At 38.4% G+C, this 23,772-nt stretch overlaps 5 protein-coding genes across 10 annotated transcripts; 2 read left to right on the top strand and 3 right to left on the bottom strand.

Annotated features, from left to right (window-relative positions):
- Positions 1 to 511: 511 nt before the first annotated feature.
- On the bottom strand, positions 512 to 3,337 carry LOC105164562 (synaptotagmin-5). Of its 5 annotated transcripts, none has more exons than XM_011083235.3 (13): positions 3,181 to 3,337; positions 2,984 to 3,099; positions 2,852 to 2,903; positions 2,612 to 2,732; positions 2,414 to 2,538; positions 2,224 to 2,325; positions 2,041 to 2,115; positions 1,843 to 1,922; positions 1,616 to 1,766; positions 1,302 to 1,532; positions 914 to 1,219; positions 720 to 833; positions 512 to 655 (listed from the first exon to the last, which is right to left on the bottom strand). In XM_011083235.3, the coding sequence occupies exons 1-13, from the start codon at positions 3,283 to 3,285 to the stop codon at positions 512 to 514; spliced, it is 1,722 nt and encodes a 573-aa protein (XP_011081537.1). In that variant the 5' UTR covers positions 3,286 to 3,337. The 5 variants fall into 5 exon arrangements, with proteins under 5 accessions (XP_011081537.1, XP_088738122.1, XP_088738121.1 ...); XM_088881996.1 differs by having other exon boundaries at positions 2,852 to 2,897; positions 2,990 to 3,099; XM_088881995.1 differs by having other exon boundaries at positions 2,852 to 2,910; positions 2,994 to 3,099.
- A 1,722-nt stretch (positions 3,338 to 5,059) lies between these two features.
- LOC105165025 (putative glycosyltransferase At5g20260) lies at positions 5,060 to 6,089 on the top strand. Its single transcript, XM_020694607.1, has one exon. The coding sequence runs from the start codon at positions 5,073 to 5,075 to the stop codon at positions 6,087 to 6,089; it is 1,017 nt and encodes a 338-aa protein (XP_020550266.1). The 5' UTR covers positions 5,060 to 5,072.
- A 963-nt stretch (positions 6,090 to 7,052) lies between these two features.
- LOC105164563 (Exostosin family protein) lies at positions 7,053 to 10,864 on the top strand. Its single transcript, XM_011083236.3, has 4 exons — positions 7,053 to 7,505; positions 8,074 to 8,222; positions 9,511 to 9,862; positions 10,046 to 10,864. Exons 1-4 carry the CDS (start codon positions 7,215 to 7,217, stop codon positions 10,709 to 10,711), a joined length of 1,458 nt encoding a protein of 485 aa, XP_011081538.1. The 5' UTR covers positions 7,053 to 7,214; the 3' UTR covers positions 10,712 to 10,864.
- Positions 10,865 to 10,957: 93 nt separating this feature from the next.
- LOC105164564 (ACT-like superfamily protein) lies at positions 10,958 to 13,633 on the bottom strand. 2 transcript variants are annotated; one of them, XM_011083238.3, is made up of 8 exons: positions 13,280 to 13,633; positions 13,121 to 13,192; positions 12,972 to 13,023; positions 12,728 to 12,842; positions 12,539 to 12,606; positions 11,696 to 12,355; positions 11,489 to 11,593; positions 10,958 to 11,414 (listed from the first exon to the last, which is right to left on the bottom strand). In XM_011083238.3, the coding sequence occupies exons 1-8, from the start codon at positions 13,321 to 13,323 to the stop codon at positions 11,076 to 11,078; spliced, it is 1,455 nt and encodes a 484-aa protein (XP_011081540.1). In that variant the 5' UTR covers positions 13,324 to 13,633; the 3' UTR covers positions 10,958 to 11,075. The 2 variants fall into 2 exon arrangements, with proteins under 2 accessions (XP_011081540.1, XP_088737258.1); XM_088881132.1 differs by lacking the exon at positions 12,972 to 13,023 and having other exon boundaries at positions 13,280 to 13,631.
- Positions 13,634 to 14,348: 715 nt separating this feature from the next.
- On the bottom strand, positions 14,349 to 22,328 carry LOC105164565 (uncharacterized). The gene is made up of 10 exons (XM_011083239.3): positions 20,855 to 22,328; positions 19,433 to 19,906; positions 19,019 to 19,320; positions 17,744 to 18,469; positions 17,386 to 17,664; positions 17,075 to 17,236; positions 16,034 to 16,969; positions 15,746 to 15,961; positions 15,097 to 15,357; positions 14,349 to 14,906 (listed from the first exon to the last, which is right to left on the bottom strand). Exons 1-10 carry the CDS (start codon positions 22,236 to 22,238, stop codon positions 14,565 to 14,567), a joined length of 5,082 nt encoding a protein of 1,693 aa, XP_011081541.1. The 5' UTR covers positions 22,239 to 22,328; the 3' UTR covers positions 14,349 to 14,564.
- Positions 22,329 to 23,772: the final 1,444 nt, after the last annotated feature.

Raw genomic sequence — 23,772 nt, 5'->3', positions numbered from 1 at the left:
GTGTGATAATTTACAGCTAAGGATCTGAAAGTAACACTGACCGACTGGCAAGAATGTACCATGTTCCGGCATTATGTGTAACTGCAATGATTGGACAATAACTCAGTTCACCCCAAAATCCATTTAATTGGGAGCACCTCCTCAACACAACAACCCCCTTTGTTCCATTTTGGCATTCATCTTTTGTATATAAAGGAAAAGACTTATTGTGCATTTGTGAGTATATATTTAGATGTCGGTATAAGATCATCAACACTTCAAACTTTAATTTGTTGGGTACGAGAAATATATATATATATATTTAAAAAGATATGGTTAGGTGTAAAATTATGATTGGTTAGTAGTAACTTAGTTTATTTGACAGACAATAAATTAAGAAGAACAACTCCTCACTAATTAAATATTGTACAAAGTGCAGATGAGACAATTTAATCAAATTAAATATATAAGATAGAGAGAGAGAGAGAGATGTAGGTAGTAACACAATATTAATTAAGTTTGTTGTGAGTGATTATTCCTTGATGATGGTTTGTGAGGTCCACTTGAGATGCATATTCAGCTTTCCTGATTTAGTCCCCTCGATATGTAAACTCTCTGTAAATTCTCCTTCTAATATACACCTCGTCAGCGTCAACAAGCATCTTCCCATTTTGTCCTGCACATCAACAAATTAACCATATAACACACACATACATGACACAACATTAATCCTCAATTACCTTGCCAAATGTGTCGTGATCGTAAACTTCCATGATTAGTAACTCATGCAACCCATCCTCCACTACGAAATCGAATGTCTGATTCCAGACAGGATTCAAGGTGTCATTTAAGACCTGATGATCAAATGAAAAACATTGTTAGATCGATGATTGAAGGAGTGAATGAACGTCTGTCTATCTGTGGCCTCACGTACCCTGGTCTTGCACTTCTGTTCCGACTTTCTCATTGTTAGGACCACAAAAGGATCAGATTTTCCCATTAAATCTGTTGCTGGCAAGTTTTCTGCGGACATTATTGTCACGGAAAGAACTCCTCTGAATATAATGTCCTTTTTGGTATAAGAAGGAGGAGGAGGAGGAGGAGTAGAGCTGGAATCTCCTACGTCCTCAGTTACTTGTTTCAGGGCCTTCTCCAGGGAAGTTAATCTGAAGTCTGGATCAAAAGTACTCGAAAATATACTGTCAGTGCTGAGAGGACAATACAACAGCTCCAAATGCACCTACACGTATATATGTAATTGAACCATGCAATTATATATATAAGAAAGAAGAAAAGATGATGATGAGGTGATTGTGACTGACTTGGCCGCGATTTTTCCTATCTCTTTGGACATGCAGATCCTTCACCAGTTTCAACCACACGTCCTTAATCTTACCGGGCTCAAGCTCACAGAGTGGTATTTGAGCACAACCAATTAACTCAGCAGCTTGAATTCCTTCATCGTCGTAAATCCTCACTGTTAAGTGTTGAGTCAATTCATCCTCAACTTCAAACGCAAAGTGCTCATTCCAGATTGGATTTATGTCATTGTCCTATGAATATGTATGTATTACAAGATGGAATTGTATTGAGATGGGCAGGGCAATTAATTAGGTAGGTAGAGCTACATTCTTACAATGACTTTGCTGGTTTTGGTTTTGGCACGCAGAGGGCGGACAAATATCTGAGCAAAGGGATCCGACTTGCCAATTACATCTTTGTTTGTTAATTCCTTAGCTTCAATCAGCTTCACCTCCAGAACTCCAACTGCCTTTACCTCTAGGTAACTGTAACAACACAAATTCAATTAAGTCATTGGAACATTATAAATCCAATCAAGTAATTGGTAGATAGATAGATGACCTATAATCTCCTGGTATTATGGGCACAATTTTACGAACTGGCCACGTTATAGAATCTTCAATAGCATCTCGTATCGTATCCTACATATACATAACAACAAGAAGAGAGAGAGGGACAGAGAGAAATTATGCAGATTAAAAGCATGCATATATAAATATGAAATCGATACGTAGTAGATTAAGTATTTGTGAAATAAACCTCAAGGGCAGTAGATACTCCAGGAACCGCTGATATGTCTCCACCAATCACTTTGAGCGTAAAGTCAAGATTCCTCTGCGTGTAAATAGAAATGGCATCAATTAGTAGTAATCAAGTGAAACCAGCTTGTTCATTATATGACAATTAATTAAGATTGTAGGAGATGGAGGAGTGGAGTGATGCCTTTTCTCTCAAGGAATAACAAACTGCTCCAAAGCATGGAATCTCATCAACTAATGGTTTGAATATCAACCTGAAAACCCCAGTAAATCCAATATTTTTGACCTACAATACATATACAATTATGCAAAACACAATCTATCAGTCAGTCACTCAATCTATTCTTGTATATATGTAAGAAGAAATTAGATACCTGGATGGGTAGTGCCACACCAACTCTAGTCTTAATATCAAGTACGATGTTAGGATTTCCATCCCACTGCAACTCCATTTCCATAACTAGCTCTTTTGGTTGACTACTTTCAAGTACCGTAATTCCTGCATGCATATATATCAATTCATTAACCATCAAAACAACAATTAATTACCTACTTCATCTAATTCATATTACCTGTGAACTGCGGTGCCACCGTCCCTAGAGTCAATTTAGAAAATTTCAGAGAAGCCAAAATTGCTGGTCTATATTGTTCAAGAATTGGCTCCACCGAGTTCCTTATTATCTCCGAAGCTGCCTATACATACATATATATATATATGTAGGTGTTTGTGTGTGTACAACATCTATAATATTAACATGACAAAATATTATAGAGTAAAACCCAAAATGAGATGATGAGAAAAATGAATGAACCTCGTCCACATAAGGCCATATTTTGTCAAGAAGTTGATTCATCCAATTTAACTGCAAAACAATAATAAAGAGGAGAGAAAATGGAAGCCATATTAATAATTCATTATTATTAAGTAGATGAAGAGAAATAGAATGCAACTCAACTTCTGTCTGTGTGAAAAGACAACCCAAGAAGGGTAATATGGATCGGGAAGGAGTTTCCTGGAATCTTGGACACTCATCCTGGCTAAACCTGCTATTGCTTCTGCCTGCACCCAAAACCTAACATTATTATATATATTGATGATGATAATAATAATAATGGGAAACAACAGTGTATGTATATATACCAAATCACAGCGCCTTTTGGATCTTGTAGTCTGGAAGCGAGCAAAGCCCACGATCAATCCAAAGCCTAATGCGAAACCCACAATCCACCCCAATACGAATCCCATAATTGATATATGTATATATATGGTTAATTAGATGATGATTCTCTTCTTCTTCTTCTTCCTCCTCCTCCTCTTCTTCTATATAATATAATTCAATTCCAGATCGAAAAACTATATATATATATTACAACCTTTGTCGGATTCTTGAATGAATTGTATTAATGTACAAACATGGATGATCCGCTAGCTGCTTAATCCAATGCTGGAATATTGAATGAATTAGAAGTCACCAAACCGTAATACCGGTCACATAGTGACGTGTATCTCCTCATGAGTTGCCACTTGGTGAGTATGCCCACATCCATCATCTACTACTACTTTTACATTTATATATATATATTTCTTGTTCTTTCAATAAATTATATATATATATATATATAGCTGGGTAGGTACCTTCATATATGAGATAATAAAATTAAGGGGTAAAATAAAGTTGATAAATATATAGGAGAAGTGGGTAGGTAGTGATTTAATTATTAAATAAAGAAATATTTAAGTGGGAGGCGGTAACAACAAATAGCGAAACAACCTCCGACTTCATACCAATTCATAATTAGCAAAGAGTGGGTCAATACTAATTGAAGACTACCCCAACTCCTCTCTCTCTCTCTCTCTCTCTCTCTCTCATATGATCAAACAAATTAAACCCTCTCTAATAACTTAATATTAGTTAATGTTAGATTCAAACAATTATAAATTAGTGAGGCAATTAACTAATTAATTAGGGGCATTGGCATATATACACATATATGCGTGTGTGAAAGGGAAGTAGGGTGAATAGATAGTCAAAAGTGAAGGCGATGTGAGCGGAAAGAGTCCCTTCATAGTCTAACGTATTTCTGACTATTATAACAACTCTCTCTACTATCACTACCATTTCCACTACTCTTATCACTACCCTTCCCTCTCTGTGTGTCTGTATTATTGCTACAACTACGTATTACTACTTATTCAGTCCACTCCAACATACTGTATCATCATCTATATATAACTCTCTTCATCATATTTGGGAATTAGGATCCATTACAAATTTATACAAGTCCCCCTCCACTCCACTTGTACTGTTTTAATTCTTGTTAAATTTGCGTGCTACCTCTCTCTCTCTCTCTCTCTCTCTCTCTCTCTCTCTCTCTCTCTCTCAATTCATTAGATATATAGACACACATTTTGAAGAAGAAGAATATATATATATATATATTATTGATAGAGATCATTAATGGATAGGGTGATGAGTTTAAGCAATAGTAGTAGTGGACGTCCATTGTTATACTCTTGTTGTCTTTTCCTCATTCTCTTCTTCTCTTGCCTCTGCACCACACACTTGCGTTTCCCACCCTTAATTTCACCCAACAAACAGGTAACATTATAATCATATAGTATATGTGTGTGTGTGAGAGAGAGAAAGAGAGATATTGGATATGGATTCAATATATCTATCTATATATATAATTATTGTTGTTTAATTGTTGTGATGAAGAAGAAGAAGGATGATCATGAGATTAATATTGAGAGATTGGAACAAGGGTTGGCTAGAGCTCGAGCTGCCATCATTGAAGCGGCACGTACCCACCGCACTTACGACACGCCTCCGCCTCTGCCTAATCATGACAAGAATCAGACTCCTACTTTTATCCCAACACTCTCCTCCTCCATTTACAGAAACCCTTATGCATTTTATCAGTTAAGCTCCACTTACGTCTTCACTTCCGCATTGCATATACATCATTCATTCCCCATTTTTAATTCATTAATCAAAGTGCGTGCATGCATGGTGCAGGAGCTACATAGAAATGGAGAAGAGGTTGAAGGTGTGGGTGTACAAAGAAGGCGAGCCCCCATTATTCCACAGGGCTCCACTCAAAGACATTTACTCTATTGAAGGCCACATGATGGACGAACTTAGCAACCATCTTAACCCTTTCGTCGCTTCCAACCCTGATGAGGCCAACGCCTTCTTCCTCCCCCTTTCCGTCACCAACATCATCCGCTATCTATACACACCACGCCTCACCTACGACCGCAATCCCCTGCAGACCGTCGTCACCGATTATGTCCGCCTTCTCTCTACTAAGTACCCTTATTGGAACCGCAGCGCCGGAGCTGATCACTTTTTTGTTGGATGCCATGATTGGGCACCAGACGTTTCCACCGCCGACCCTCATCTTTTCAAAAACCTCATCAGAGTGCTGTGCAATGCCAACTCTTCCGAAGGTTTTCGACCCATAAGAGACGTCTCATTGCCGGAAATCAACGTCCCTCCTCAAGCCCTCGGTCCACCCGACCTCAATCAATCACTACTCCACAATATCAATAAATATCGCACAATTCTTGCCTTCTTCGCCGGCGGACCTCACGGCCACGTGAGAAGAAGACTTTTCAAGTACTGGAAAGACAAAGACAAGGACGTTCAAGTCCACGAATACCTTCCCAAAAACCTAAATTATTTTGAACTGATGTCGCGTTCCAAGTTCTGTCTGTGCCCCAGCGGGTACGAGGTAGCAAGTCCGAGATTGATCGAGTCGATGCATGCGGGATGCGTGCCGGTGATCATATCGGAAGGGTACGTGCTGCCATTCAGTGAGGTTCTTGATTGGAGGAGGTTTTCGGTGCATATTCCGGTGAGGAGAATAGCGGAAATGAAGAAGATACTGGAGGGAGTAGGGAGGGAAGAGTATATGGAAAAGCAGAAAGAGGTGATGGAAGTGAAGAAGCATTTTGTGATGCATCGACCGCCTCAACCTTTTGATTTGTTGAATATGGTGCTTCATTCCGTCTGGCTTAGAAGACTCAATGTTAGGCTAATCTAATTTCATTCCTTGATTATTTCTAATTCATCATCGAATTTGAATCAATTATATAGCAACTGAAGTGCAATATATTTGTCGTGTAATTGATTGGTGTACAGTGATCATCAATGAAATGTAATATATTTGCGATGTGATTGATTTAATTCTATTGAATCAGCAAGAGTTTTTTGATAATGTATAGAATGAATTGATAATGTATAGGTTTGTAAATTTGAATTACCTATTTTTGGTTTTTGTCTACATTTGTGGTGCTGGTAATTGAGTGTGTGGGTATAATAGGATGATTGATCTAATACAAGTAATTTTGGATAAAAGAAAATTATACTATAATTATGGGGGAATCCATATTTAGTTAATAAAGCTGAATAGGTAGGTGGGTTAGGAGTAGAAATAAGATTTAATTTGAATTCATATATAATTAATTAGGTCGGCCCATTCAAATTAATTCATAATTATGAAATCCAGCTTCATATATATGATAATCAAATACAAATTAATTAATTAATGGTAAAAAGCTATATATATATATATATAAGGGGGGGGGGGGGGGGTATAGGCAACACATTGATGAGATCCAATTCAAAAGTAAAGCTGATCACCAAAATCCTCTCTAATAAAAACCAATATTTGTATTCCCATAATTAATTTATACCAATATTCCAATTTCCAATTAATTACTTTGATTGGCAGATGTTTTAAGTTTGAGGGTATTTGTTGTGAATATTTATCTTTTGGTAATTTATTTGATAGTTTATAGTCATATTAAAAAGTGTATGAATTGATTAAAATAATGATATAATTGTTTGTTGGTTTTATAAAAAGAAAAAAAGTAAAGAAAGAGTAAAATGGTAAAAATATAGTAGGTAAGATGTTTGTAATAAAGAGATGAGATTTGGGTAACCCAAATATGAAATACTCATAACGCTCATCATCAATTTCACAGTGTGTTGACTGTTGATGAGACCGACGTCCGTCATTCTTCCCCACCCCCACGTTACCTTCCCTTCATCTCCTTATAACCGTCTCCTCAACAACCCCCTCACACACTCATCACAACTCTTTCTTCTATATACACACCCACACCCACACACACACACACACATATATATATATATATATGTATGCATGGTGATGATCATGAAGAGCGGTGCTGATTCTGCTTCTGCTGGACTTCTCTCTACTTTCTCTTTTCTTCTACTCTCTGCAGTTTTTGCTGCCTCCATCGCCGTTGTTTTCCTCCTCGGATATTTTTCTCATAAACCCATTCATGGACTCCCCTCCTCCTTCTATTCCCCTTCTCAACCACAATTCCAGATACCAACAGTTGAGTTGCTCTCTCATACGCGTCCTGCACCAGATCAATCCAGGGCTGTGCTTTCTTCTGAATTCCCATCCAAATTCAAGCCAGCTGTCACCGTCAGTATTTTCACTTCTATTTAATTAATTCTACGTGTTTTTAATCACACACACACACACATATGTATATAGATGAATTTGATTTAATGTTGTTTGCAAATGATAATGCGTGTGAATCTATTTTCAGTTATGCAATCTCCTGTACCTTACGTATCCTCAATCCTAATTGTATTCATTTATATATCTGGTTGTTACAGTAATATTCCAGAGGGACCAATTGTTAATTAATTACGGGATGATCTTTTAGCATTATTATCATATTGGCACTCCCAACTTTACTTCACGCAAATCCTAAATATGGAAATTTTAGCTCAACGGATTTGTACGACTGAATTAATTCTACAGCTATTTCAATTGGTGAAACTTTGAGTGTTTTTTTACTAATTAAGCTGTCAGTTAAGTGTAATGCAGCTATATACAACCTACTCATTTATCTCAATGCTTCCCGTTTGCTGTTTGATGATTAGAGTGCTTTTTTCTCTGTGCATGAATCACTTGTAATTCAACAAGTGTTGACTGATAGCATGATTATAATGGTCCGGGTTTTCATTAAATATGGGAAATGCAGAGGAGAGCGGAGAACAAATTGGAACAAGGATTAGCTAGAGCAAGAGCAGCAATTCTGGATGCAGCTTCTGCCACAAACCCATCAATAATCATCAAGAATAATAACATTCTTTCCCCAGCAATCTATTGGAACCCCAGTGCATTTTATCAGTAAGTAATCCTCTTAATTAGAAGCACCCTCATTTTCCATTAATCTTATGAAACCCATTTTTAGTACGTGAAAATATTGTTAAGAATGCTTGTGAAATGATGACTGGAAGCTCGTAAAGCAGTCGCACGAGTCTTAATATTCAATCTATTCCAACAGCTTCTTCATTGCACGTACTAATTTAATCTGCAGATTTTCGATCAATTACAAAATTAAGTTTTACGCCTATTTCCTGAGCTTTTGAAAGAGGGGGTGGGACCTTAATTTGCTAAATTATGGCAATTCTTTCCTTCTAAGATACCCTGCAAAAATTTCAAGACTATAGATTCCATATGTGTGATATTCCACTAGTGAGAGTTGTGGTTATTAAGAGGAGAAAGGGTGTCTTCTATCTGAAGCATGGGGGTGCATAGTGCGCACACTCATTGTTCCCTCCACTCCAGTTTTTTCAATCCTCAAAAGGACTGAGATCCGTGCTGCTATTACTCATTACCTTTCTTTGTCAAACATTGCCCATGGATAGCTCCACCCCCCTCTTTGCTATATCCACTTGTCCTCTATTTTCTATCTTCTCAAGAAAGTATTTCTTTTTTTTTTTTTAATTTTTGAAATGAATGTCACGCTGAAATTTTGACTTTATAGTTACTTGTGGAGTGATATCACAGCTTAACTACTAAGCATTGAATCGATATCAAAACTATTCACTATATTTACTTGCTAGAGATTTGGTGTATTACGATAAAAAGTCATGGCTTTAAGAACAAAAATAAAAGGCAAGGACTCTCTTGTTAATTCTGTTGTCCCAGTTATTATTTTCTTCTAGGAAAAGATCGATGATGGTTTTTCTTAAAAAGGTCCATTAGAAATTCAAATCATCTTCTATTCATTGTATTGTTTTGCTATTCACCTTTCGATTACAGATATTTGTAAATCTTGGTCATTTTAGAGATAATCATGTTTCAAGTATTCGCTATATAATAAGATTAGTGAAACATACAGAGAGGAGAACGAGATTACAGTTCATTGATTGAGATTTGTTCAATAGAATGGGGAAACGGGAGTTCGTGTAAAAACATTTACTGTTGGTTATTATGGGAGTCGTATATAACAAGATACCTCGCGTTCTAAATAAACTGGCTTGAAGTAGTCACTACTCCACATTGATTAATTGTGGAGTGATATTAGTCATTATGCATTTTGCTGACACGTGGGGTGCATAGTATCTTGGTCTTAGAAAATGATTAAAACTTAGTATGAACTGATTTCCTTGCTCATATTTATATATTACAGGAGTTACAAGGAAATGGAGAGAAGATTCAAGGTGTATGTATATCAAGAAGGGGAGCTACCAATAGTGCATGACGGACCTTGCAAAGACATATATAGTAGTGAAGGAAGATTCATACATGAGATGGAGCATGGAAACAATAGGTTTAAGACAAGCAATGCACAAGCAGCTCATGTATACTTCATGCCATTTAGCGTTACATGGATGGTCAAGTACCTTTACAAGCCTAATACGTATAATGTCACCCCACTCAAAGCATTTGTGTCTGACTATGTGAAACTCATCTCCACAAAACACCCCTTCTGGAATAGAACTCAAGGAGCTGATCATTTTATGCTTTCTTGCCATGACTGGGTGAGCATAGTATTATTTACATGCTATTTTATTCTGCCACTGAATCATTTCAAATATCAAGTGAAGATTACTCTATTCTGATATTCAAGTGCTTTCTTGTTTTATGAACGAAGTTATCTTGATGATCTGTATGCTATTTACATTGTCCTCCTAATGAAATATTGTTTGTTTGAATTGTTCCAGGGGCCTAAGGCCTCACAAGGAAATGGATTACTCTATAACACATCAATACGTGTCTTGTGCAATGCAAATTCCTCTGAAGGATTTGATCCAACAAAAGACGTGAGCCTGCCTGAAATCCATCTTTATGGTGGCATCGTAAATCCAAAGCTGATTTCTCCTCCGCCGTCCAATATTTCCAGGCCCGACCTTGCATTCTTTGCTGGTGGCATTCATGGCCCCATAAGGCCAATTCTCCTCAAACATTGGAGGGGTAAAGACACTGATCTCCATGTTTACGAATACCTACCTAAAGATCAAGATTATTATGATTCCATGTTACGTTCCAAGTTTTGCTTATGCCCTAGTGGATATGAAGTGGCTAGCCCCAGAATTGTTGAGGCCATTTATGCTGAATGCATCCCTGTGATATTATCTGATCATTACGTCCTGCCATTTAGTGATGTTTTAAGGTGGGAGGCATTCTCAATACAGGTTGATATTTCTGAAATCCCTCGATTGAAAGAGATATTGGTGGCAGTATCAGAAGATGAGTATCTGAGGCTGAAGGAGGGCTTGAGAGCTGTAAGGAGACATTTCCTTCTGAACCAACCAGTTAAGAGATTTGATATGTTTCATATGATCTTGCACTCTGTATGGCTTAGACGATTAAATCTAAGGGTTGGATAAGTACTGGAAAATAAACTTATGAAAGGGGCAAAAAGTTTTATGAGCTCCATTGATATAACTGTATGTATATACCGTCATGTAATTTTTGTACTGCCCTTTATCCAAAGTTTAACAAGAAATTAAGTTTTATAAATCACCCAGCTTTTCCCTGCAGTGATGATTTTGCTTGGCTCCAAAACATATACCAAGTAATCGTGAGCAAGGCAAAATGTATTACAGTGACAGAATTACTTTATAAGATTCATATGATTCAGAATGTGAAACATTTTCCATTTGGAAAGATTTGTTTATAATATGAAAAGATTTATGTACATTACGAATTCTTTTAACTATGAAAAACAGAAAAAAATGCTAGCTATGTACATCACTTAATTGCAACGAAGCTGTGGGAGAAGCGCTCAATCTGAGACTTCAACATTTCCCCAATAGAGAACTTAGGCCTTTCAGTTGAGGTTGGTCGATAATTGGTAGTCTCTTCCATAACAGAAAGATCTATCTCACCCATCTCTCTCTTCATAGACTTGATGAAGTCCAAGTCCACATTGTTTCCTGAAATATCCCTCACGTAGAATGCATTAACCGACTTCTCTCCTCGTGTGGCGACATCTGCTCTTAATACTGCAAGGCCATTCTCCCTTAGAACCCGTGTTATGTCAGACAGCAATCCGACCCTGTTATATGCGCAGAGTTCCAACCGCACTCCCTGCATTTAACCAATAAGAAAATTTGAAAGTGAAAGATTTTTGCCCAACTGCAGTTCAGTTAGGATGAGCATACCTCACAAACTCTGCGTTCTATTGCAGCCTCTAAGCATTTTATGACTTTATCTTTCTCGCTCTCCGTGTTCAATGCACAACCGTCTGCATGTCTTATGAAGTACTCCTGCCACAATACAGAATTAATTTGATCAACAGTCTACTTCTCTACTAAAGACAAGATTATTTCAAACCATATGGGCTAGCTAGGAAGAATAACTTAACATACTTGGTATGCATAGCCTCCATAAGAATCTATGGAAGCATGAAAAATCACATATTGCATATCTGTAAGAGTACAAACAGTATCAAACATCAGCCTTCTCCGATCCTTGCATTGGATGGTAACAATTGAATATCCCTTCTCAATGCAACTCTCAATGGATATGCTGGCCTTTCTGTCCTCCTCATCACTGTCTGCTGCTGACGTTGGTGATCTCTTGTGCTGGACCGGCACGTCAAAGTCCCTGACGGAAACCATTAGTTGGTGCAACCGACGCTCTACTTTAGTTGTGGTGCATAATTGCCCCTTAGGAAGGCCTGCTGGCTTAACTTCTTGCTGGTTAGCATGTTCTTCTGTGGCAGCACTACTGGTGGCTCGGAGGACAGTGGTCAAATGGTCCTCAATGGCATGGAGCCGGTGATCATCAATTGGGGTGTCCGTTGATTTATCCGAAATGTACACGACACAGGCCAAATGTGCATTGTGGCTCCACGCATGTGCTTCAATTATGTTGCAACCAAGATCAGCTAGCACTGCTGATATCTCTGAAAATAGGCCCGGCCTGTCCTTTCCTGTCATTTCAATTGCTTTAGGCTCATTGGCTTGAGACTCCAAATTGGTTAGGGCCTTTGCCTTGGGACTGGTTATGCCATTGGAACCAATATCCTGCATGTTCGTCTAGGTCAGCATTTAGTGTGTAACTTGATAATTAATGATTAGCATTAAAGGGGAAATTCTTAAACAATTTGAGCCAGTAAGAGAATTACAAGTATTATACACTAGTTGAGAAGCAGCCGAATGAAAAACCCAAATCAAGAATCTTATATTTCTGAAGGTAATGTAAATTACCTGCTGTATGTAGTTGATAACCCTTTGATCAGTAATTTTGTTGCCTCGCTCATCTTTAACATGAAAAACTGCACCACATAAAATCAAGACTCTTATTATGTTCTTCTTCCATAAGGTTTCAAGGTATCGCATTAACTTAATGAAAACTGAGATTTTCCAAAAATAAAAAGAAGCGGAAGAGATGAATACCATCCATGAACCATCCTGCATCACAAGAAATGTAACCTTTTGATATGGTGAGGTTCATATCAGTAAGTGCTTGCACCACTTCCAGGAGAAGCCCCTGCTTGTTTACACTGTCGATCTGCCACCCACGCATATATCATACACTTGTTAGATTCTGTCCTCAGTGCACATAGTTTAGTCCATGCATGCCAATGAAGTTTTCAAGAGAAAGCATCCAAATGCAAAAGAAGAGGAGTAATCCATTTACTTTTACAACTGTGGAATCTTGTGAGCTTTCATTGTCTATATTAACTCTACAACTGCAATCAAAAGGTAAAAAAATGAAAATAGTGCTCTAATCATCATTAGAACACATTCTTCAATTATAATTTCAAATATGAACAGGAGAAAACTCACGCTGGGCCATATATTCTCTCCGGAAGGCTATCAAAATCAGGATCAAAGTAAGGCGAGCAGACCTTGTTCATTCTGCAAAATGCAAAAAGGCCATGAGAATCAGAAGAAAGAGAGAGAGAGAGAGAGAGAGAGCACCGAATAGGAGCATCAAGCTTTTACCTGGAAATGTTGTTTGGTGAATAATTTAACAATAAGAATAACATCTCCAGTTCGTGAAAGAATGGTGTTGCATACAATATGCATGATGGAAATGAGCTAAGCTCATCATCATGAACATGATGTAACTCCCACAGGCGAGGGAAGAATGATGAATTTTTTCAGTTCTTCTCATCAAAGAAGAACAAAAGAGGAAGAAAGAGCTGATTTCTTCTGTTCTCTTTATTTTCTTTTTGGAAATTTTAAGAATAAATGAGAGAGGAGGGATGGGGCAGATTATGGTTGATTGCCCGATTGGATTGTATTAATGAAAGAATGCGTAAGTTGGATGGTGGAGGTTGATTTGCTAAGAAAAGCTAACATAATTAATAGCCGTTTATTTCTTTGTTAGTCAAAGTTGTATTTATAGTCCATAAATGTCTCCTAAAATGATGGGACCAAGTTGGAAAGTTTTTACGTGGTCTGCGTCTCTCCATCTATCTTTTATCTTCTATGCAGGTAGGATGATGATGGACACCAACAAGATTTGTCCTTCCATCTCTTGAACCCCATTATGAGCTTCAAATTACACAAAACCACCAAACCAAGTCCACGTGGAATTAGTACATAATACGCATACATTTTATTACAGGTCCTGTTGCAATGTTGACCAAGACTGTTTATTCTTGAAAATCAGCACAACAACATCAGAAAAGGGTTTTATTTCCACTCAATATTTGGGTCAGAAATGAATGGTTGACATCAAGGCGTGGAAATTACTTATGATTTGCCAACATTGCCTGGATCGACTCCCAGTCCCAGATTTAACGATTTTAGTATCTTTTACATACCCAACAACTCATAAACTGACTTTAAACAGATGATATGAAATGGACAGTATTGGTTGAAAGTTTAACGAGATGCAAAAACTGCATCGTCATGTAATCTACGTCATTCACGGTTTGTGGGATCAAGCCTATCTCAAGTTACTGCTGCCTAAACCGTAGGCGTCGCTCAAGAAATAAATTTGGATCTGATGGAATAAAAGTAAAAGTAAACCCTCAGCCAGAAACGCAAAGGAGAGACAGACAACTAAACAAAATTTCCGAATGCCTTTTATTGATTGAAGAGGGAAAGACTCAAATTTGGCATATGTAACTGTTAGTGCTATTGGATTTGCATGCTCAGCAGGACAAGAAAAACTACAAATCCTACCATAACATCTGCATCAACCTTTTTCCAAGAGTTCTACCGGCTGAGATGCCAAGAGAACTCGAAAACAATATCACCTCACATCAGGGACGTCGTTCTAACGATTGAACCAGGGGCCAGCACCACCATTAACATGCCCATTGCTATGGATCCCAACACCATTTGGGATAAGCGGAGGAGGCAATCCAACAGCCATTGGAGGCGGAGTAGGTGGATACAACCCATGTGTGTGAGGTAGGTTGTGGGAACTTACAAGTGGACTCCCAGCTGGACTTCCTTTACGCTGTTGTATGGCATGTATCTGCCTCAGCCCTTCTTCATGGATACGTGATATCGTCTCGAGCTCCTTCATTGACAAAGCTTCCAGCCCAGCACCATATAGAGGAGCATGCCGTGACATCTCTTCCTGAAGTTGAGCCTCTAGATGGTGGATGTATTGCTGCAAGAAAGTAGCACTCTATCAACAACAACATCAAATAATCAGATTCCTTCACATAAAGGAGCTGACGTTAAGGAAAAACGTTCAGGGGCTAAAAAGTCATTTTTTAACGAGAGAAAAGTCAATAATCCAATCAAGCACTAAGCTAATCAAGATACTGCCAAATAAGCAACTTCAGCTAAAACACAACCTCGCAGGCCTGCAATTTGGACTCCATCCCATCAATATAGGCCTCACATCGAGCAACCTGTTCTTCCTTCTCTCGCTTCTCTCCTTCTGTTTGCCCAACTGTCTGTGTCAGACGACGAACTTCATCCTCAAGCGACTGTCGTAACTCTTCTCGAGTCACATTTTCTGTGGCAAATCTTTTCAACTCTTCATCAAACCTTTTTCGTGCTGCCTCAGCACTCTTTAACCTCTCAGCAAGAGCATTTTTCTCCTTCATTACCCTCTGAAACATTCAGGAAAGATTATCAGGCATGACAATAATCATGATCAGCTGAACTAAAGCTTATGACATCCTGAAAGAAAAAATAGAAAGGTAAAGGATACAGCAATCATGTCTGGGAAACAGCAAACATAACTTAGCAATTTTTACCACCAAAGCCCTCTACCTAGACACCAACTTTTAGTAAACACAACTTATCAACTTTCTTTGGGCCAAAAAGACAAAATCCCATTTTCAGAATCACAAAAGAAGATTTGTTTCCACTTTTAACATATTTTAGGAAGTTGAGAGTCAACTTTAGACCATATTATTTCACCAATCCTTCTGAAAATCTTTTATATTGCTCAACAACAGCAAAAACCAATGCCAGATGATTGATAAAATATTAGACCTTCAATTCGTCGCGTTTTCGAGATTTCAATTGGGAGAGTTGAGTTTCAGCATCATAGAGACGATCTTGAAGAACTTTCTTCTCAGCCATAAGCTTTGTGATTTCATCATCCCTTTCCGAGCGAACCCACTCAAGCTGACTCTCAATTTCTTGCACCTGCTCCATCAGCTCCTTTCTTTCCCGAGCAAAACGATCCATCTCAGCCCTCACTTCGGACTGTCATCATATACAAGCGTCAAGAATTGTAATGATTTTCTTGTGAAACCATCAATATAGAAAAATAATTACCTTGAGACGGCTATTAGTAGCCTCAGATTCAGTTAGTCTTTGAGATAAAACAGCTTTTTCTTTCAATAAACTAGCATTTTCAGCTTTTCTTTCTTCACGAATACGAAGAATATCATCTTCACTGGCACACAACTGATGCCAAAGAGCCGCTCGATCAACATTTGCAAGTTCAGCAACCTCCCGCATCATGCTCAGAACTGGTCTTACTGTTTCCTGCTCCTCACATACTAAGATCACCAAAACTTCCATATCTAAATCTACATCACGACTAGCATCTGCACTAGTTGTAGCACGATCAACAAGCCTCTTTAGCATCCTTAATCTGCAAGACTCATCAGCATAACATTTGAACAACATAGTATAAAGAATCTTCACAAATCCTTTCACCCGCGAGTCTTTGGAAAGTGCCAATCTTTCAGCAAGACCAAGAACTAAAGTGAAATCATCTCGTTGCTCTCTGAGTTGCTCAATGCCTTCCCCTTCCATGACTAAATCCGGCTGCTGAATCTCAGCAACATATTGTGAAGTGAAATCCAATTGTTTGGCAAGGCGTCTTTCCAAGACTACAGCCAGAGACTGAGGGACAAAGGTCCCACGAGCTACAGCTCTCTCAAAAGTTTGCGCAGCTTCAACAGCTAGACAGGGTATAGATAACATCTCAATTAAAATGTAAATATCAGAAAAGTGAGAACAGCCATGGGAGGCATGATCTTCCCCTGAATGTAGCCTTTCAGACTTAGGTCCACTTTCACCAAATATAAAAAGCCCACAAGCTGTTGGTGAGAAATTATCACCAAAATCGTCATCGCAGTTGATATCTCGAAGAATATATTCAGCAATATCTGCACAACTATTTACAGTCCGACCCAAATAATCTAAGACGCATGGAGAGACTTCGATACCCAAATTCTTTAGTCTGACTCGCACAGACCTCACCTGCGGCAGGACGTCAAAAAGGTTAATGCTATTATCCACGGAAACAAGGAGATAGAAGAATTCAGGAAACAGATGAATCAGGTTGGTTCACTCATTCGTGCTTACTGCTTCAGGAAGATGTTGACAATGTAGTGCTGCTTTAAATATAAAGTCAACTGTGGCTGCAAGAGGTTCATCATTAGAATCAGCCAAAAGCTCCAGTGACTGGAAAAGAACACGTTCCCATACATCACTACCACATTCCAACTGACTAAGTGCCCCAAAAACCTGAGAAATAAAGGCTTAGGTGACGATGAGAGATGCACAGTGAAAACTATCAAACTCATGCTACAAAAATGTCATCTGAGATACATAAAAACCTCATCAATGCAATCAAAGAAACAAGTGGATTCAAGGGAATCCCTCAATTATTTTACCGGCAGACGTAGTGCAGGTTCTGCATCGGGCTTCTGCAGCCGATCCATAAGCGCAGAAGCAGCTAGTGGATGTTCTGACTGCTCAACTAACTTTGGAACCAATGCAACTAGGTCTGGTTGTAGATGCTTGGGGGCTTTGTCTAATACAAGAGCGATCTTTTGAGCCGACTGCGGCCTCCTTCTTGGTTCTGGGCAACCTTGTGGAACAGCTCCATCAAGAGCTCTCAAGGAGTTCACAATCAATCCAAGAAGCTCCTCTGACTGCTCTGGCCACTTGGTCTAAAGAGAAGGTTCCCTAAATCAACTTAGAAATAAGCAGGCAACATATTCACTAGTTTAGAAGATATAGCAAACATACCTTGGATCTCAGAGAGGGGTTCTCACATGAACCAGCAGCCGATGTCTCTGGTGGACAAATAGGCTGCACGGGAACAGTTTTTGCATGTATGCCAATTCCATTCAGATCGCAGCTTTGTACAGCAGATGAATTTATACTTCCGCCAATCCCTAGGTCCAATCTCTCCCCCACAGAAAGCTGTGTGGAGTCCGTCAGTCCATTGTCTCCATCAGATCCCAGTGGACTAGTTGCTCCACTGCCATCCGGAGAAGGTTTGGAGCTAATATCCGAAGAATCATCACTTGAACTCCCCTCTGAAGGCTGGCAACACTCAACCATTATATCTAAAAGTAAATCAATAATTGCTTGTTGCAAAACTTTGACTCCCATCAACAAATTCATCAAACTGGGAGAAGACTCGTCATTCTTCTTAATTTTCTTCCCATCATTACTACCAGATATCTTCGTAGGAAGCAGCAAGCGCTTTACTTTTGCAGGGTCATCAAGATAAACACGAAGTCCAGTCAGGAAACCAGCTATTGCTCCGGCATCCATGAGTAGTTTCTCTCTTAAGGTCACCTGAGGTTGAGAAGAATTGTCTTCATAAGTAAGGTGAAACCCGGCCCTGGATAGAAGATTTCTGAAGATGTCTTCTTCATCTCCACTTAGATCTTCACTGTCATCAGAATCAATGAGTTCGTCAGGGTCAGTTGTCAGGGCGTCTTGATCATCTTCAGAAGCTAAAACCTGAAAAACAATGTACTGAATTAACACCGGGACATAACATCAAATGTACATTATAATGGCTAACAATGAGAAAGATAGTGCCAACTGGTGAAGACATATTTCTAGCTCAATATGACTCTCTTGGCTGCCTTTATTCGCCAATCAGAGTTTTCTGTAGACAATTTAAGAGAGTGGTAAAATTGAGTGTTCAAGTTTTGAATCCTTTTAGATGGTAGCTTTTTAACTTGCATGCTTGCCAACAGATAAGAGAGATGGTCCTTAAGAGAATAAGGGGAGACGAAATACAGCATGAAAAATGGTCCATTCGCCACAAAAATCAACCAAAAAATTTCACTCAAGAAAGAGTGCCCAAAGCAACAAAATATGGCTCCACACATATGCTAGAATAACCAAGGCCAAGATTTCTATTTTTTCAGAAGGGAGAACCAATGAGGATTTATGTTCATCAGTAGAGTTGCTTATAGTCAACAGAATCCATGATTACCCACATATGGCTTTGGTCAATAGGACCGAGTAACCAGGTACTGAAAATAAAAAGGACCTACTAACCTCCAGGTCTGAAAACTCGAACCATGGACAGCAGTCCAAGATCTCACAAACAAATACAACTGTGTCTCGCAGCAGAAATCCTGCATCAGCTTCTAACATGTCAGATACCTTCATAAACTGAAGAACAGAATTGTTCCAGGTCTTTGTGCAAATGGAAGACTCTTTCCAAACAGTTTTAGATGGGTTCTTTTGGTTCACAATAGCCATCCTATATCTGACCCAAAAGTTCTTCTCGGGATCACTTCCAACTGACTGATCACTCTCCAAATATATACATATGGTGTCAAAAGACTCATATACTCCTGCACAATCAAAGGCGGCAGCAAAGAATTAGAATAGATCATCCACCATAATTCCACTAGCTGCTGCAACAATTTGCATTGAAATAATTCAAGCTTTTAAAGAGCTACCCACCAATCCGAAGCTCACATCCACCAGCTTGAAAGAATTTGCTAAAGATTTTTCTAGTTTCCATTATTTCCTTGAAGGACAAGAAATTCTCCACTTTCCAGGTGAATGAGCTCCTCTTCCCAATTCCATCTGACTGAGAACAGGCAGTTCCGGAGTCAGTTTCTTGATCAGTGAAGTCCTGCATTATGGAAGTTTCTTTCAATATAAGAACCTCAGCAGAGAAGATAACAGTATCCTGGACTAGAAATCCAGAATCCTGATCAAAGAGACTAGTGAGTGTCACAAACTCGCGCCACCCCCAGTCCTTTGCAGCCTTTGAATAACGATTTTGAGATTCCTTTGTAACAGACTTCTCTTCCATTCTTTGGTTCACAACTGCCAAGCGATGGCTCACAAAACAACTCCAATCACTGTTAGTATTTCGTGAATCTGTAACCTCAAGAAACACAGAGAGGTGGCATGGAGGTTGAGACTGCCCTGATACCAGTAAGCATGAATGAAGATTCATCAGGTCAGAAGCAAAAATTTCATTTACACAAACTTGGATAAGCCGAAAGCAATTTTCAAGTAAAGGTAGAAACGAGAATGCTTACATCCAATTTTTAACTCTCTTAGTTTCCTACATTATCTTGGAAATAAATACTCAAAAATCAATGCAGCAACAACATGCATAGAATGCTGGATTTTGTTTAGAAACCCACATCCTTCACTCATATAACCGACATCAGTGAAAGAATGACAATTAGCAACTGGTTCAGCATGAAGTTCTACTAGAGCAATATGCACGAACAACAATCAAAAAGCAAAATTGCCGAAAATTGTGCAACAAGTATATGAGCTTAGTTGCTGGTTTTCAATCTTTTGATTACTTCAACTTTTCACGCACTAAAGCAAATTGTTTTAAGGATCTAAAATTCCAAAATAATAACATAACTAAATTGCAAGCAGCCTAATAAGACTTGAGGTTGATAAATACCTTACCAATCAAATTTAATTGCGTAGACAACGGATGGCAATAGAGAAACAACGAATAAAATCAACTGCATGTAGATGAGAAAGAGAAATGGAAGGACAAGAAATTCAAATTAAACTATCATATGATACTTGTCTTTAGTGCTCCCTTCATCCAAACTGAATGCCAATTCTCAGTGTACTAAAAGGTAAACTGTCCCTTTTGACTAACAAGCCATATTAATATTTTGAGAATTCTTATATACTAATACTACCGCATCTTAACTTTTATGTTCTTCAATATTACTGGAATGTGTTCTAATATTAAGAAAATAGTTCACAATTGCGTTCAGGAAAATGGTCAAGTTGAGGTCAACAGCATCAAAAGGAGACTATCTTGACAAAATAGTATTAGAAACAAAAACTAAGTATAGAACAATTTCCATGTCTCCCCAATGAGGTTATATAACATACCTCTGGGATAAACAATAAGGCGACAATCCCGGTTCCCAATCTGAAACCTCCTACTTTTAATGCAAAGCCCAGTAATCTTCCTTTTTTTCAAGAGATCCTTCAACCGGGTAAAGTTCTCAATTCTCCACGTAAACTTTCCAATATGCCCATCTGACTTCCTCACGTTTCCACTATTCCTCGCACCAATCAAAGTGCCACCCTTTGAGAAACTGCTCAACTCCTTAATAACATGGAAGGATGTGCTAAAAACTGCCGTGTCTTCCACCAAGAACCCAGCCTCTGGCCCCATAAAATCTGACATTTTCATATAATCATTCCACCCCAAACTTGTGTTATCCCCACTCTTATTGTCCGCAGCAAAACGGCCGTAACTATCTCGATGCACATGGTTGGAACCATTACCTGGCTTCTGATTCAACACTGACATCCTAAACAAACACCAGCAACTCCTATCCGACATCAAGGAGTTTTTCTCAGTGTCCTTGCTCTCCAAACACATGGACAAATACTCAACACCATTCACCACGCTCTGATACACGCTAATGCGCAAGTTACATTCCCCAGCGGGAAAAACGGGGCTCATTATTTTCTGAGTTTTAATCATCTCTTTAAACAAACTAAAATTGTGCACTTTCCAAGTGAACTTGCCACTCAAAACATCCCCAACCACAGGCCCAATAACCCCTCCCCCGCCCATAATAGAGACATTGTTGGCCTGCAAATCGTAATTATCACGCGAGAATGAAAAGGACTCATGAAGTATCAATATATCGGCAGTGATAAGAATACAATCATTGGACAAATGCAAGAATCCGAACTTGGGGTCCAAAAGAGAAGTAAGTGAAGCAAAATCGCACCAGCCGTGGGACTTTTTCTTGGAGGAAAAGCGATGCCAGCTGTCCCGGTGCACTGACTTAGAGGAGTCTAACAAATTATCAATGGCGAGGCGGTAGCTCGCGAAACAATCCCACTTAGAAGAAGCAGTGTTGCGGGGGTCCATGATTTGGAGGTAAATAGATAGATATCCAGGGAGGGCCTGAGAATCACCCTTAGGGTAAATGAGCAAACGGCAATCGAAACCCCCGACTTCAAAGTATTTACTCCAGAGGGCGCGAGATTTGATTCTGGGGAAATTAGAGATAGTCCATTTGCAGAGAGCGGAATAGTCACCGCGGCGCTCGACAAGGACGGAGTCGGCGGAGGCAGTGGTGGCGGCGGAGGAGGAAGAGGTGGAGGTGGCGTCGCGCAGGGGATCCTCGACAGCAGCGGAAGGCTTATCGGAAGGAGGAAGAGAGGAGAGGGGGAGGGGGAGGGAGGGGGAGGCGGAGGAAGCGTCGGAGGAGGAGACGGCGACGTCGTTTTGAGGGTGGTAATGGTGTTTCATGGCTTGATGAGATGATATGTTAGGTTTTTTGGGGGGGAGGAGGAGAAGGAGAAGGAGAAGGAGGTGGTTTAGGTTTCTTTTCTCTTTTATATCTCTCTCTCTCTCTCTCTCTCTTTCTCTGTCTGTGTGTCTAATGTATTTAACTTAATTTAATATAATATATAATATTATGTTATTATTAATTAATATATATTAAAAAAAGTATATATATATATTCTCTGGGTCTGATGTCTGGTGTTTTTTATTGATGGAGAAACAGAAGAGAAAGAAAGATGCGTGAGGAGGGAATATGGTATTGATGTAAGAGAGTATTGGCATTTGGAACTTGCAAGTGGTAGTAATACAGACTACACTACTCACTACTCCATCCATTACATATTTCCCTCAACATTTCCTCTCATCTCATGTCCTAATGCTGTACTACACACCCTCATTTTCTCTTTTTATCTTTTATTTCAATCTCAACTTCATCAAGAGTGCCATTACGCTCATTGTCCTTAAAAAATCATATTCAAATTGAACAGGAGGTGGTGTAAGTCATTGTTCACAACATATGAATAATTTCTTATATTTAAATTTTTATAGAGGTTTTTTAATATTTTCTCATTAATAGGGATCAAAATGAATTTAATGGAAATGCATTTTACCCCCCATATAATTCAAAAAAATGAATACCACCAAAATGAAGTATGGTACATTGGAAGGTGTAGGACAAAAGACTTGCACATAATAATAATAATAATAATATGAAGCTAAGAACGTAACTAGTTTGAGGTTTTCTGCATTACCTTCTTCCTCCGTAATATTGCAATTTGGAGTATGTCTATAAATGTTTAAAAATAAAAAACATCCATCCTTTAACATTAATGCACCCACCACTCTCTTAACATAAATATATTTACTTTTTTTTTTTTAATAACTAAATAATGGGAGATACCTATTTATTTATATAAGAAAGTTTTCACATGAGGTGATTGATTAATACCTTCACCCACAGCTTATTTGGTTGGAAATGTTGGATTATTGCAATTCTTGTTAATTTACAAATTGAAACCCGATTTTATTTTTAAGTTGTTTTTATGGTAATAAGTTAATTATTGTGGAGAACTAACACACAAATAACCCAATCTATTATTTGAAAATATACGTTCTTCCTAGTAAAATTTAGACCAAATTACATATCACCCCTTTTGTTTTCAAAAAACAGCTAAAAATCTTCTCGTATTTTTAAAATAGGTAAAAAATTCTCTCTATTTTCTCGCAAAAATCCCCATTTCATGAGAAGTTAATGGAAGGTGAAGTGCACTTGGGTATAGTGCGAGTAGGCTTGATTTTTATTTTTTTTTCCATATATTAACAATTTTTTGCTATAAATTGACAAAAATACCCATACATTATGTTTAAAATTCCCATGATCAAATTTATTTGTTTGAACTTTTCTTTAATTATTATTTTTTGTATTTTCATCCCTCCTAATTAAATATATTTATTTAAATATCAAACTACAGAAAAATGTTTATTTTTTATAAATTTA

Source organism: Sesamum indicum, linkage group LG6 (genome assembly GCF_026168435.1).
Source record: "Sesamum indicum cultivar Baizhima isolate 11 linkage group LG6, ASM2616843v1, whole genome shotgun sequence".
Lineage (NCBI taxonomy): Eukaryota > Viridiplantae > Streptophyta > Magnoliopsida > Lamiales > Pedaliaceae > Sesamum > Sesamum indicum.
This window is presented reverse-complemented; position numbering and strand designations above follow the sequence as displayed.

Coding starts and splice junctions, on each gene's coding strand:
- LOC105164562 (XM_011083235.3), bottom strand. CDS start 3,285: ATGGGATTCGTATTGGGGTGGATTGTGGGTTTCGCATTAGGCTTTGGA. Junction 3,100..3,180: donor CCAAAAGGCGCTGTGATTTG/GTATATATACAT, acceptor TTTTGGGTGCAG/GCAGAAGCAATAGCAGGTTT. Junction 1,767..1,842: donor ATAATACCAGGAGATTATAG/GTCATCTATCTA, acceptor GTGTTGTTACAG/TTACCTAGAGGTAAAGGCAG.
- LOC105165025 (XM_020694607.1), top strand. CDS start 5,073: ATGGAGAAGAGGTTGAAGGTGTGGGTGTACAAAGAAGGCGAGCCCCCA.
- LOC105164563 (XM_011083236.3), top strand. CDS start 7,215: ATGGTGATGATCATGAAGAGCGGTGCTGATTCTGCTTCTGCTGGACTT. Junction 7,506..8,073: donor AATTCAAGCCAGCTGTCACC/GTCAGTATTTTC, acceptor TGGGAAATGCAG/AGGAGAGCGGAGAACAAATT. Junction 9,863..10,045: donor TGCTTTCTTGCCATGACTGG/GTGAGCATAGTA, acceptor GAATTGTTCCAG/GGGCCTAAGGCCTCACAAGG.
- LOC105164564 (XM_011083238.3), bottom strand. CDS start 13,323: ATGTTATTCTTATTGTTAAATTATTCACCAAACAACATTTCCAG. Junction 13,193..13,279: donor TCACCAAACAACATTTCCAG/GTAAAAGCTTGA, acceptor TGCATTTTGCAG/AATGAACAAGGTCTGCTCGC. Junction 11,415..11,488: donor TAGAACGCAGAGTTTGTGAG/GTATGCTCATCC, acceptor GGTTAAATGCAG/GGAGTGCGGTTGGAACTCTG.
- LOC105164565 (XM_011083239.3), bottom strand. CDS start 22,238: ATGAAACACCATTACCACCCTCAAAACGACGTCGCCGTCTCCTCCTCC. Junction 16,970..17,074: donor GTCAACATCTTCCTGAAGCA/GTAAGCACGAAT, acceptor GTCCTGCCGCAG/GTGAGGTCTGTGCGAGTCAG. Junction 14,907..15,096: donor CCAAATTGCAGGCCTGCGAG/GTTGTGTTTTAG, acceptor ACTTTCTTGCAG/CAATACATCCACCATCTAGA.